Source organism: Sebastes umbrosus, chromosome 14, assembly GCF_015220745.1.
Source record: "Sebastes umbrosus isolate fSebUmb1 chromosome 14, fSebUmb1.pri, whole genome shotgun sequence".
Classification (NCBI taxonomy): Eukaryota; Metazoa; Chordata; class Actinopteri; order Perciformes; family Sebastidae; genus Sebastes; species Sebastes umbrosus.
In genome coordinates this window covers 7,154,795-7,169,122 of record NC_051282.1, presented here as the reverse complement: position 1 = coordinate 7,169,122, position 14,328 = coordinate 7,154,795, and the positions used below count along the sequence as shown (strand labels likewise).

The 14,328-nt window shown below is 41.2% G+C and overlaps 1 protein-coding gene across 3 annotated transcripts in view; it reads left to right on the top strand.

The window, feature by feature from the left end:
• Positions 1–14,328, top strand: part of LOC119501947 (alpha-1,6-mannosylglycoprotein 6-beta-N-acetylglucosaminyltransferase B-like) — an 81,910-nt gene that overhangs the window by 48,041 nt on the left and 19,541 nt on the right. For all 3 annotated transcript variants that reach the window (XM_037792724.1, XM_037792725.1, XM_037792723.1), the window contains one exon: positions 12,544–12,675. In XM_037792724.1, the coding sequence (XP_037648652.1) occupies positions 12,544–12,675 (132 nt within the window). The remainder of the gene's footprint in view (positions 1–12,543; positions 12,676–14,328) is intronic.

The following is a 14,328-nucleotide window of genomic DNA, read 5'->3' as shown; positions in this document are numbered from 1 at the left end:
AGTTAATGTAATTATTATGCAGCTGATTTTTTTTTTTTTTTTACATCAGCCTGTTGCTACTTAAATGATGGCTACGTTCACACTGCACGCGTGCAGTGGCCCAAATCTTTTGCACATATCTGACTCAGATCAGTTTTTTTCATAATCGTGTGAACAGCACAAATCACACAGCCCGGTCACACAAAAAGATGTTTGAATGACACGATAATGTGCAAGGCAAAAGCGTGTAATAAGAACGCCTTTCTTGCTTTAGGTGTGTCATTTTCACGCCATGTAGTCTGTATTGACTGCAATGTCATGTAGAATAATAAAGGGGAGAAAGACCACAAATGGCTTAAAGCTGAAGGAGGCGAGATTGGAGCAAATATGATTTTAAAAAAGTATTTTTTTATAAAATGGTCGCTATATTCTGACAATAGTACATGAAATAGGTAACCTGAAAAAAAAATCATGTGCCTCTGTGACCTCTGGTGCTCCTAACGGCATCTGCAAGATTTCACATACCGGAGGAAAACATGCGGTAAGAGTAGATCTGAGGTCTGCTGTCCATCTGTCGTCTATGAGAGCCGGCTGTCAAACACTCGCGAACTCCGATCAAACGGTCAAACTAGGCAGCGCTGATCAAATATGAATCAATATTATGTTACGTTAATGCCTATTTACAGATCTAATGTTTTGCAGTGTGACCTCAGTCTGAACAGTCATATCGACATTCATACAACTTTTACGTCAGTCTAGATCAACATTTGTCGAAATTCTGCACTGTGAAACCATTCATGTCATGATCCCGCCACTTCTGAGTGATCCACACACACCTCCACACAGAAGTAGCAGCCATTGCCCTCTTTCTCCTTATCCCCGTCCTTGTTATCATGCAATGTTATTGCTCATCATCTTATAAATGAAACCATGAAAAAGCTGGCTTCAGTGGCCTCCATGTTTACTTCCATACAACAATGTGCTACGTGTGACGTCTTTGTTATTGTATTTTGCGCATGCGGGTCAGTTCATAATTGTGACCAGTTCACACTGGAATCTGATAGTGGCCACATTTAAAAAATAATGCGAACAGCCAAACAAAAAAATCGGATCTGAACAATAAATCAGAATTGAGCTGAGGCTTGCAGTGTGAGCGTAGCAGATGACAATTATAAACCTATTTTATATTACCTTTCTCAAACGTGTGTTTTACAAAGAAGACAGGTAAATTCAAACATAGCAGATGGCATAGCTGTCCAGAAACAGTGATAGGTGTCTTCTTGCTGAATGATGACCTAACTCCCCCGTTGATGCTGGTAATGCAACTCTATTTTGGTGGCAATGATGGTCACTCTCTCCACACTGATGTCAACAACTTTTGGATGGACAGGTGTTTTGGTTTAACCAGTGACCGTGTTAATTGATGACTTTCAGCCCATTGCGATATAAGTATGTATTTAAAATTGATTGCAGGCTTTTATGAGCACATATATACAGTATGTTCTGTCAGTGTTTTCAACAACTGCCGTCACTATGAGCAACCACGATGCATTTGGCTGAAAGTCACCAGTTAAAGCTGAAGTAGGCGAGATTGGAGCAAATATGATTAAAAAAGTTATTTTTGTAAAACGGTTGCTATATCGTGACAGTAGTGCATGAAACACGTAACCTAAAAAAAAAAAAATGCCTCTGTGTCCTCCGGTGCTCCTAACGGCATCTGCAAGATTTCACAGACTGGAGGAAAACAAGCAGTAAGAGCTGATCTGAGGTCTGCTTTCTATGAGAGCCGGCTGATAATATGCTGAAAGGTTATTATGGAATTTTTGCACAATGATGCCAAAAATATACTGCCTACTGCCACTTTAACACGGTCTCTCATTAAACCAAAACACCGGCGATATCTATGCCTGCAAGCTATTAAATGTGTTGACTACCACTGGACCGTGATCACAATCAGGAATGCTCATGTTTGTAGCACCCATTTTAAAACTGAGTCTGTTCATGGTATCTTACGTTGTGTACATGACCAAACATAACGTAGTGTAAGCATCTAGTGACTTGTATGCTTGTAATTTCTCACCGGTGTAACGTTACACGCTAGGTTTCTCCACTAAATACATGTATGTGGCAACTAAATAGTGGGCCACTTGCTAATGTCTTCTGCTCACTCACTAATAGCACACAAATCTGGAAAGTCATTTTGTTAAATGGTAAATGGCCTTGTATTTATATAGCGCCTTTATAGTCTTCCGACCACTCAAAGAGCTTTACGCTTTATGTCAGCATTCATCCATTCACACACACATTCGTACACTGTACACTGATGGCAGAGGCTGCCATGCAAGGTGACAACCTGCCCATCAGGATCTAATCTAACACATTTACACACCGATGGCACAGCCTTCAGTAGCAAATTGAGTACATATATATATCTGTATCTTGCCCAAGGCCACTTGGACATGTGGACTGGAGGAGCCGAGATAGAACCACTGACCTTCCGATTGGTGGACAACCTCTGAGCCACAGCCGCCCACAAGTGTTTAGGTTGCTTTTGCGATCTTTGGTGTTTAATGCCCTTGCATAGCTTGACAAGCTATTGCTATCGCTGTACTTTTGTTGCCAAACTGCGTGCGCACACTTCATCATTGTTTGCAAGCTGTAAAAGGGTCTACAGTATATGTTGAAACATACACATTTCAAGATGCAACCACTTTCCATAAATATCATTTTGATATTATTGTATTGCATCATTCATCCTCTGTGTAAGTCTTAGATAAAAGCGTTATCCATAAAAAAGAGAAATGGTAGCAGCGCAGACATTGAGATGTGAGTTTGAAACTTGTTGACAGGAAGTTCAGTCACGAAGAGAAGAAGAAAGATCGGTGTAAACGGAGAGCGGTAGTAATTGAAGAAGAGAAGAAGTACAGTCCTGGGTTCACTGTAATTGAGGTGGCGATTGAAGCGGCCGTGACATCACTTCTGTCAGTAACACCGGCACTTGTCGCACCCTGAGGGGAGGGCCCTACGGCAGTTTGCAACGCGGCAAAGACAGCTGTCACTTCCGCCTGGGGGGATCTCATCTGCTCCCAGAGCGACACGGGTAATTAGCCGGCGACAGAGCATGGTGCCTCAACACCTGAAGAGCCGTGGATGAGGGGGTGAGGACGGAGTGAGAAAACAGAGGGAGAGAATAAGGAGGGCAGAGGTAGCTGCAGCTTGTCAGCTTTAGCAAGTTCTGTCAGCAGAGTGGAGAAGTAATGTAACGCACACACGCTGCCACCAAGTAGTGTTGTGATCCAGAGACAGATCCACAACAAGAGATGGTTTAACATGCAGGATGTGAGTGCTGTTGTGTGAGATATTTTGCAGATGGCGGTGCTAAATCAATTATGTCTAGTAGGCTTCACTTGACAGAGCACATTAACAGTCACCAGGTAATTTCACCTTGTTTCTCCCTGCAAACATTGTGTGATCAGTAACCCGAAATAATTCAGCAAGTGTCATATCGGGGGTCAATTGTGTCTGTAATCCAGCAGCCTGAACAGTGGGAGTAATGACAGGTCTGTGCAGGGCTTTGTGAAGTGTAAAAAAAAAAAAAAAACTTGAAATCAAAGCTGTCTTTTTTTCCTCGAAGCTCCAACAAAGAGCCTTATTATGCTGCCAGTCTCAGGTTGAGCCTTTCCATAAGTGCTGATGCTCTCTCACCCTGCAGCCTTCTGATTGATGTGCCTTTGTTTCTATGCTTTAAGATGAAACGCAAAAACAGCAACATTGATAAAAAAAAATAGCCAGCGTAGGCCATAAGTGAGATAACGGATTCAGCACAGTGTATGGTGACTAAATGAGGTTAACAGTACAGTGCCTGTGTGATATTCCTTAATTTAGATTACTAATTTAAGTGCCTAAATTACAACTGTGGTCAGTGTTTCCAGATATATGTTCCTTAAGGCTCAGTGTTTTTGTTTTTTTTGCAGATTCTCACAGAACAATAGAGGATTTTTGTTTTAATGACCAGAAAAAGTTTAAAGCAATTTTCCCACAGATTCCCTACGCACCCAAAATTGTTATATTTTCTGCAGCATAAGGACTTTGTTTACTGCAGTTTAAGAGAATTAGGTCCTCTTGTGATGTTGACAGCTTAGAAAGTGCTTGCAAAATAAAAACTGAAGAGAAAAATGGGGAGAAAAAACACAAATGAGCTGACAATTTTGCACTTCAGTCCCTCTTAGTAAGTAAAAAAACAACACAAAAGCAGTTTGAAAATCTGAATTCACCGCAGATGTTTTGTATTATTGATGTTCTTTTCCTCATCAATGCAGATATTTATAGTTTTTCCTTTTCAACCTGCTAACCATCCGACAGACGCTATTCGGTCTTTCAGAGGTTGTTGTTGGCTGAGTTTTAAGGCTAGAGTGAAGATACTGATACTGGTGTCATATGAAACTAGAAAACCTAAGGAATCTATTGATACCAACCAGGTCATGCTAGCTTATCGCGAAGTAGGCTAAATAAGGTCCCTTGACCTCTGACCTCAAGATATGTGAATGTATATGGGCTCTATGGGTACCCACGAGTCTCCCCTTTACAGACATGCCCACTTTATGATAATCACATGCAGTTTTTTGCATGTAGTACAAATGTGTGTTTTTCGCCTATTCTATAATTGTGTGTTTGAATATTTCTGCATACTGGGGTCCCTAAACAGTCTTGGAATTACATAACTTGGGTGTAACTGTAAAGCTGAGACTCTTGTGGATCCAATGAGCCCAACTGTATTAATATGTGATGATGTAAATCCCCATATTAGCCATTTTATTTTAGTGAGACCATTTTTTGAAACGTGACCTCACTGCATAAAATGACCTGTGGTGACCTCTAGGATAATCACAGCCTCGTGAAACTTTACAGCCACAAACTAAAGACCTAGAGCATTCAGAGGATGGATGGCTTTCCTAGCTGGATTGACAATAAGGGGGTTTCTGAGCCAGAACAGAAGTGCGCGCAATCCAATCGCTAAACAATGCAATTCTTGCAGAAATCTCCAAAAGTTAAAAGTTTTTGATACCAAATCACATCATGGCTTTTTCTATGGTGTTCGTCAAGGTCTTGGTGTCTTAATGTGGTATTTTGGAGGGATTTTTTATCATTTTTATCAAATTCTCAAGTAGGAAAACATGTTCAATTTAGCACCAAATCTATGTAACAAATGGTATCAACCCAAAAATTGCTGCAACCCTTCTATAATGTTCTAAGCCCATATACAGAATGAACTAATACATGTTTACTTCTGATTTATGAATAGAACAACTTGTCACATAGTGCTGAGCTGCTTCTCAAATTAATCTTCAGGTTCCCAGCTTTCAGATGATGTACACCCCTTCTATGTGACATCTACTGTTGATCTAACCCTCTCAAAAAAGTGGGCGGAACGGTAAGTAGTTAATAAAAGCGGAAAATAATGAGCCGTAATTATACATTAACACAGCTGTTCGACATAAAGTGTTGCTTGTGCGCTGTCATAGCGACCATTTTCGCGAGCTGAATTTGAGCCAGATACCGCACATCAAAGTGGCACATCAGCTGTATCTGATCACAACAGCGTCAACATCTGAGCTTTTCCTCTCCTCCTGTTATCCTGCAGTCTCAAGTGGTCGATTAGCATGCCAGACTCTGTTCTCTCTGGCAGGCCGGCTTCACACACACACACACAGTGGCACATCAGCTCCGCTCTCTGCCCACGTCATTCCCGTCAAACTGCGAGCCCTCCCTCCAGCCGGCCCTCGGTAAACCCCTTACCCCCAGCCTCAACCCCTCACATGTACCTGTAAATCTGCCTTAGCCAATTCCCCTCACTGTTGGACGTGTGCACCCTGCAATGTAGTGCAACTATGGAGTCTCCAACACTGTCTCTATCCCTTTTCCCCCAAACTGGTGAGTTGCCATGGTGCCAGTGGCCAGCTGTGAAACAGAGAAATTGTGCCCGGTGGTGGTTGTCAAGTGGTGTCAGGAAATGTATGCAAGTCTTGCACCTTTGTTCTCCTTTTTTGCAGCCTTTCTCTTTTGCAATCCTTCTCTCATAACTTATTTCTCCTCTCTGGAGTCTGAGCAGATCACTAAAACACAACAAAGATCTTTTTTTATCTAGATAGATCTTTATCCGTTGCCAACTCCAGTGTCGTTCAAAACCTGTTAAAAACACATTTAGAAAAAACATATTCCTTCATCACGATGGACACGGGCCAGTGTGATTAATTCTGAAACAACACTCTGTGATTGTATTTTTAATATTTGAAGAGCAGCTCTAGTCTCGTCGGCATCACTGAGTATGCTCATGGACGCGTTTATGCTGCTGAGAGCCATAAACTATATTTGTCATGTTCATCACAGTAAAGCAAAATGTCACCATTATGCAACGGTGTGGCTCTTTTATGTGTTTTTAATAGTTTTTCGATGACAATGGTACTGTAAATCATGGAGGCATAAGCTGTGTCAGGTTTTGGCTACGCAGACGGAGCTTGTTAGAGGGACACATTCATTGTTGGTTGTGGTCTTTTCATGGGATTTGTTGATAATGATAAAAAGATTAAATAACGCCAGCCCTTATCCTTTAATCTTGTGTGTGCGCGCATCTGTGAAGGAGATAAAGAGAGAACGAGAGATAGAGTCGCTGTTGCCTGCGTGTGTATGCGTACTGTATAGTTGTGTGTGCTTATGTGTGTGTTACAGTATGTGTGTACTCCCATTTCCACACTCCTGGCTCCTTAATGCACTTTAATCCCTTTACTCTTCCCTTAAAGTTTGCCCGGATTTGCATATATCCAATTAAACCTCTGAACAGCAGCAGCTTCAGTGGATCTGTGAGGAGCGGAGTCACGTACAGTCACTGTAATACATCTGCTCTCGCATTAAACTATGAGAGGCCATATAGAGGGCATAATTTAAACTTAAACTCACACACACACACACACCATTGAAACGAACATATTTGATACTGCATAGACACACTACTGGCAAGTGAAACCGCACGTGTGACTGAAAAAATACACAATCCCACATACATTTGAATGTATCACAAAATCTTGAAATCTTCAGTATGATGTGTGAAAGTCAATTTCAGTGTCTTAAGCCATGCCAGCGGCGTGACTTTGTGGATGGCAATGTCAGTCAGTCGATCCACCACTTTGGTCCAGACTGTAATGTCTCAACAAACATTGGATGGATCGCTATGTAATTTGGTACCAGGCGGCTACCTCCGGGTCTGAAAAGTGAAGCCAATGAGGAAGTGCTTTAAACTTGCATTCTTTCTAACAGCCAGCAGGGAGCGACTCCTCTGGTTACAAAAAAAAGTCAGATTGTATAGAAGTCTATTAGTAAATGAGCCTACTTCTCACTTGATTTATTACCTCAGTAAACATTGTAAACATGAGTTTATGGTCTCAATCTCTAGTTTCAAGTCTTCTTCAATACAGCATGATGTTCATTTAGTAAATGATGGTCCCATTTAGAGTCAAATAGACCATAAAGCAGGGTATGCTTTAGGGCGTGGCTACCTTGTGATTGACAGGTCGCTACCACGGCGTTGTCCGCTCTAGGTTTTCGTCTTAGAACTTTAACCCTTTCACAGTGTGTTTTCTGTTCATGAAAGTGATTTAAATTTTTGGTCACCTAAAAATGTTGCGTTCATTTGTACTTAGCTCCACCCTCTCGTGTCACTTCTGGTTGCAAAAAATCAACATGGCTACGGCCAAAATGCCGAACTCGAATTACGTCCACTTGTTATATACAGTCTATATTTGGTACATACATTCATGTCTCCCTCATAGTGAATTGTAAACACTGATCCCTTAACTTTTGGTTTAGTCTCATCATCATTTTAAAATTTCAATTTGCCTAATGCTTTGGTTTATGACAAAATACCTGAAAAACTGGTGACATTCCCATCATCCTCGGCTGTACTTTGTGTTTAATTCTAGCAATTGTCAGCATGCTATCACAATAAAGTAAGATGGTGAACATGGTAAACCTGCTTAACATCAACATGTTAGCATTCTCATTGTAAGAAAGTGTCAAAAGTAAAGTACAAAATGGAATTTGACTTTAAATTGTCTTGATCCTTTCTCCCTTCTGTAAAGCAAAGTAATCTATATTTTATGGCCGTACTGAGGTGAGACCCTGGCAGCTGGACTGCATTATATCCACCTGGCTGCATACTGCACACAATATAGACGACAGAAATACAGCTCCACTGAAGAGCACTTTTGTTTGTGTAAGCACTGAATCGCCTGGGTGTATACCTTTTGACGGATGAAACCGCAGCCTAAAGCACCGTCGGCTGACACACTCTTGCTCATTATCCCGTCTGCTGTAGGGGAACCGGCCGCCATGCCATGTTTCCACAAGGCTGCAGTGCTGACTGAATATGTTCACTGTCCAAAGAAGGATCGATAGACTCTTATTTTGCAGGTATTTGTGTCTGTGGACGCTGAGTTGTGCAGGATGTGTTTTTGAGCCAGGTAGCGAGAGAAAGGGGGAGTATAAGGTCATAGGTCTACGACTACCACTGCAAAAACTTTCATGAAGTAGATGCAGTTTGGCAAAACTAAAAGCTTTCGTATTTTCCAGCAAACAGTGACTGAAGACGGTCTTTCATCACTGCTTCCTGTGCAAGTTTGATCATCTCTGTCCTTCACAGGGATGCTTTCATTGCTATTGGTTTGCTTCTCTTTGAAATATGAGGCTTAAACAGAAGCCTTGACGGTGCTCTTTTTTATATAAACTCCTTTGATCATAGCAAGTTTACATTTTGTAATTCTTAGATATTTAAAGGTGCTGTATACAATATCCAGAGCATTAATATAGCAGCAAACAACTATTTGCTATGTAAAGATATAGAGGAGTAATGTCTACCTGAGCAGAGAATGAAGTCTCTCTCCCTCTGTGTGTGTTGTAATCAAAGCTTCTCCTCGCTTTGTTGACATCGCTGGGCCGCCCACACATGCCTTTTAGTGCATGTTTGTGCCCCAATGGCTAGCTCACGGCCGCTGATCTGCACTGCGCTCACACGGTGGTTACAGCTGATAACGCAGTCCCGTCCAACGGTGCCTCCCCCCCACCACCCACCCCCAGGTTAAAACTGTTAGCTGTATGTATGTGCATATTGCGAGGGCGGAAACCATGAGATGGCAGCGTCATCACGGTAAACAGCAACAGTGGCGATATGAATGGAGTATAGAATTTCAACATTTGCAATATAAATAAGCATGCTGTCAACTTCTGAATCTATTTTTTGTTAACAATAAACACTTATAAGACAGGGAAACAGTGACATACCTTTCTGTTTATAGTTTATGCAAGTGCTGTCCACTGGAACGGAGCAATCCACTAGAACGGAGAGATCCGTGACAGGATTTGGACAGCAGCTAGTTTGTAGTTTCCACAGTGAGGAACAGCCCACCAGTAAGGCATCTAAGACTATTCCCATCCACACTCTACTTGGTCAACAAAAGTCTAGTACTGTATTTATGGAATTAGCTATAGCTAACAATATTTTACTATCTTAACTAGCTGGCTACCAAATTATAATATCCGTACCTGTTTTTGCTAAAATTCTATACTCTGCCACTGGCAGGCAGTTACTGTTTACTGTGAAGACGCTGCCACCTCGTTGTTTTCCGACGTGCCCTTGCAATATGTGCGTACATGGGCAGGTCACAGTATTGTTTATGCCTCCGCACCGCCGATAGCCATGGCCAGAGGCATTATGTTTTCATGTTGTCCATCCGTCCATCTGTCCTATTCTCGTGAACGTGATATCTCAGGACTGCTTCAGGGAATTTCTTAAAATTTGGCACAAACGTCCACCCGGAATCAAGGATAAACTGACTAGATTTTGATGGTCAAAGGTCACTGTGACCTCAAAAAACACATTTTTGGCTATAATTCAAGAATTCATATGGTAATTATGACAATTTCCCCAAAATGTCTAATAGGATTAAATGATGTAGTGGTGACATTCTGGACAGACTTGGATGTAAACTGCAACTGGTTGGCGGAGGCATACAACCGCGAGGCGGTAACTCTAGATCCATCATGTTATATAGCTTCCAGAACAATATAAATGTTTTAAAAATGTCTGTTGTTCCCCTTTAATAGCTCCTCCATTAACTTGTAAAAAGTAGAAATGTCAACAACTCCTCAGTGCTGCATATGGTGTCCTCACAAGTATAGTATAACAAGTATGTGTTTTTTGTGTGTAGTGGTCCCACAGAACTGTTTTTATATGTCTTATTTATATATTATTATTTATATAATATTATATTTATGTCTTATTTATAAAAATGTTTTACAAACTGCATCATGTCACATTGAATTCACATCCAGTAGTACAGCAGAGTATGTTACAGATCTGCACACTTACTCTTCTTCTGCTGTACAGTTTTTGTACTGTGGCGTGGCTCCTAAGAACCGCTGATGTTTGACAAAGCAACACTTTCTCTTGTAATGAAAACAGGCACACTTGATTGCGTTTTTCTCAAACAAAGCACTACCCTGATCCCAACTGAAAGCAGAGTGCTCTGAAGCTGCGCTGTACTTTGTCATAGCAGACAACAAATTTATATCTCCTGTCTTTCCTGGTTTTTGTAACTGCTCTCGACTGGTTTTTATGTATGCCTTATTTCTTCAGGCAGCAGATGCTTTATCGAGACTGATCAAGCCCGTCTGGCTCACTGCACGGAACAGAAAAGAAACAAGGGCAAATTATATCTGAGTGAACGCGGGGGTGATTTCAGACTTCAGATTTCAGCCAAAGCTCTCTATCCTATCACTCACATGCTTACAGTGATAATGCTAGCCTGATGATGTTAAGCAGGTGTATTGTTTACCATGTTCACCGTGTTAGTTTAGTGTCTGCTAACATTTGCTAATTGGCACTAAATACAAAGTAAAGCTGAGGCTGATGGGAATGCCATTAGTTTAGCAGGTATTTGGTTATAAACCAAAGTATTGGACAAACTGAAATTTTCACCTGATGGTGGCGCAAGATGAAGAGTCCGAGGATGAAAGTTATTAAAGTTCATTCTCTGGGGGAACATGAATGTGTGCAACAAATTTAACAGCAATCCATCCAACAGTTGTTGAGATATTTCAATGAATATGGAAGTTTTTATTGGACTTTATTAGTAGTAATCCACAGTAGACAATCTACAAATGTGTACCATGATCCACAAATATTTTACTATCCACAAACACGTATTTTTGAATTTGTGTTGTATTAAGTCACATCCACAGAAATATAGGGCGATTTCAACTTACTCTGTAAACACACATACTAATTACATATAAAAATGTTATAGGTTTACATGTAAATTGATATATACGCATTTGTGCATCCATTTGTACCGGTGGAATTTTTTATTTTTCTTAACTTTGCTTTATTTATGACATGCTTTATTTTGAAAACTATAACATTTTTATGTGGAATCAAAATAGGTGTTTACAGAGTAAAATATGCGTGTTTGCAAATCGCCCTGTATTTTTGTGGACTTTACACAACACAATTTAAAAAATACATGTTTGTGGATAGTGAAATATTTGTGGATCATGGTACACATTACATTTTGTGGATTGTCTTCTGTGTATTACAACAATACAAGTCCAATAAAAACTTACATCAATAAAAAGCAAAAATGTCAACCTCATGTTGGAGGGAAAAGTCAGAGGATTACCAAAGTCAGCAGGATTGATCCTCTGGTGACCATGCCTGTATTTCATGGCAATCAAACATTTGCTGAGATAGTTCAGTCTGCACCGGAGTGTTGAATCGGCTAACCATGAAAGAGAGAAGAAAAGCAAAGAAAAGGCTCTATTGTGGCCCTCTTGAAGACAGCATTTATGCAGTAAGTGCTTGGATGGCATCGTGACAAAGGCGGAATTCAGCACAAATAATGCTTGAAAGCAACCATCCCTCTGTATCTGTCAAAGACGTGTGGTTAAACGAACGTGCTGCATGTCTCAGATAATACGTGTTTCCGCACGTGAGTCGTAACAAGTACAAGTGTGCAGACAAATTGGGGCGACTCCCCGTTGCGAGACGTCGCTGCCTGGTAGCGTTGAATTCTGTATTGTTCGGTTGAATGGCTCAGCCGTCTCGCTGAGAACATTGATATGCTCCAAGACGCAACTGGGCTCTTTCATTATTCCTGTCTTCAGCTATGTTTCTCTTCTGACCAAACTCAAGTCATACAAGCACCCATATATCTTCAGAGAGATGGGAGAAATTGCACAGTACAGCTGTAAAATGTCAATCATCTGATCGGTGGTATTTTAGTTGATTTGTACTTTTTTTTTATAGTCCTTTTATGGGGAATGATCCGTCATTACTGTTTCAATGGTTATTCAATTTCTCTCAGGGAGCGACAGTTACCTTTTCTCTTTCTTTCTTTTTTTCCCTTTAGTTTTGTGTGTTTCATCTCTTCTGTGGGATCACAGTGTTTGTTGTTGTATGCCACTGTGCACACTGTTTGGCTCAGTTTGACGCTAAAATCACATCTGCCCTGTCCGCAGGTTTTTGGGGGTCCCTCCAGGGAGAGGAAGCTGCCCTCTGACGGGACCTCTGCCCTTTGACCTCATCTACACCGACTACCACGGCTTGCAGCAGATGAAGCAGCACATGGGTCTGTCGCTGAGGAAGCACAAGTCAGTCTCTCTCTGTTCATATTTCTGTCTTGCCATTTCCGTTTGTTTCCCGAGCTCTAAGTGCAGTGTTTGTTTGTTGCATCCGTTTTTTGTTACCAGTAATTGCCTTTCTGATGAAATACTTAACTATTGGCTTATTGACTGGCTGGTGTTACAGGCTGGTAGCCACTAGGTGGGTTACTTCACTGTGCATCAGCAAAATTCTCCCTTTGGTTCGTTGCGGGGGGGAGATCCAATTTGGCCTCTTTACACAGTGATCAATCAACCAGGTGCAGGCTTCTATCCTCTTCTTTATATGCATCGCATGGGAAAGTTGGAGTAGGTCGTCTGCAGCTCATGTATTTGTAAAATGCGAAAGCAAACACAATTCAGAGTTGTTTCAGGCTCTTTTCTTTTTCTGTAAATTCAGTTTTTTGTTCTTTCCTTCCAGCTGGACAGCACTGGAGCAGTCAGTGTGAAAGCAAATCCTCTTGTTTTATCCAAACAAACAAACCCAAACAACTTTTAATGCAACTCTGGGGACAAAAAAAATATTGACGAAAAAGAGTAAAAGAGTAAAAGAAAAGAAGTTATAGCAGTGTGAAAATAATAATAATCATGTTGGGTGTAATGTTGTTTTGTTTTTATTCCACATTTTACTGCGAATGCGTAAGAGGAGAAGGGCGCTGCATTCATTAAACAACACATTTCATAATAATTCTTTTGATTTCTCTAAGACAAGGTCCTGTCAGGGCAACGGTGAAAACCTCCCTTGTTTCCAATCAGTCCAAGGTCAGCTGATCGACCAACGCTCCTCAGCTGTCACAGAGTGAAAGACCAATACTTTAATTTCCTCCCCTGCCCTGACACTGATTAGAGAAGCAAGGCATTGATAAATCTCAGATTGGATTACATCAATTGATTTTTGACTTCCCAGTGTGAATATTCACTGCCAATGAAGTGCTGATGTGATTTTTCTTCTTCTCTTGTTGTAAACTAAACACATAATGTCTCCTCTGTTCCACCCTGTTAAAGTTTGATGTGGGAGGACATTAACACAACATCTTCTAAGATGTTAGTCGAAGGAGTGTAATTTATTCCCTGTTGAAGAGTTGCTTTCATATTATCAGAGAGAATTTTAAGCATTTTCTAGTTTATCCAAAGAGACTCACTCACAGGAAGAGAGTTTAGCATCTCCTTAAAACGTACTTCAGAGAACAACACTGGTCCAAGTGTTTGACTCAAATTCATCTCAGACTTGTCCAGGTTGTGTCATGATGTGTTCCAGCAGAGGGCCCCGTGGTGGCTGTGAAACAAGGCTGTGATTTAAGCTTCCGACGTCTCACCTAGAGGCCCGTGTAAGCTCAGCTCAGTGAGGGGGGGGACTGGCAGGAGACATGGATATCCATCACCGCTGACAGCTTTACAAACCGGGACTCTGACAACAAGACAGCTATAGAGCTGAGATTAACTCTCATGGCTCAAAATGAGAAAGTGATTTTACATGGCTGTCATGTTGTTGACAGATTCTGCATACTGTATATGTAACCGGACATCGCCAGACCAAATCGCAAATACGACTTGGAACCTTGCAGTTCATTTTCGATTTCCACGGAGCGTTATCAACATGTGATGTAACGCTGAGTGACCAGTGACCAGGTCCGCCTGGTGTAA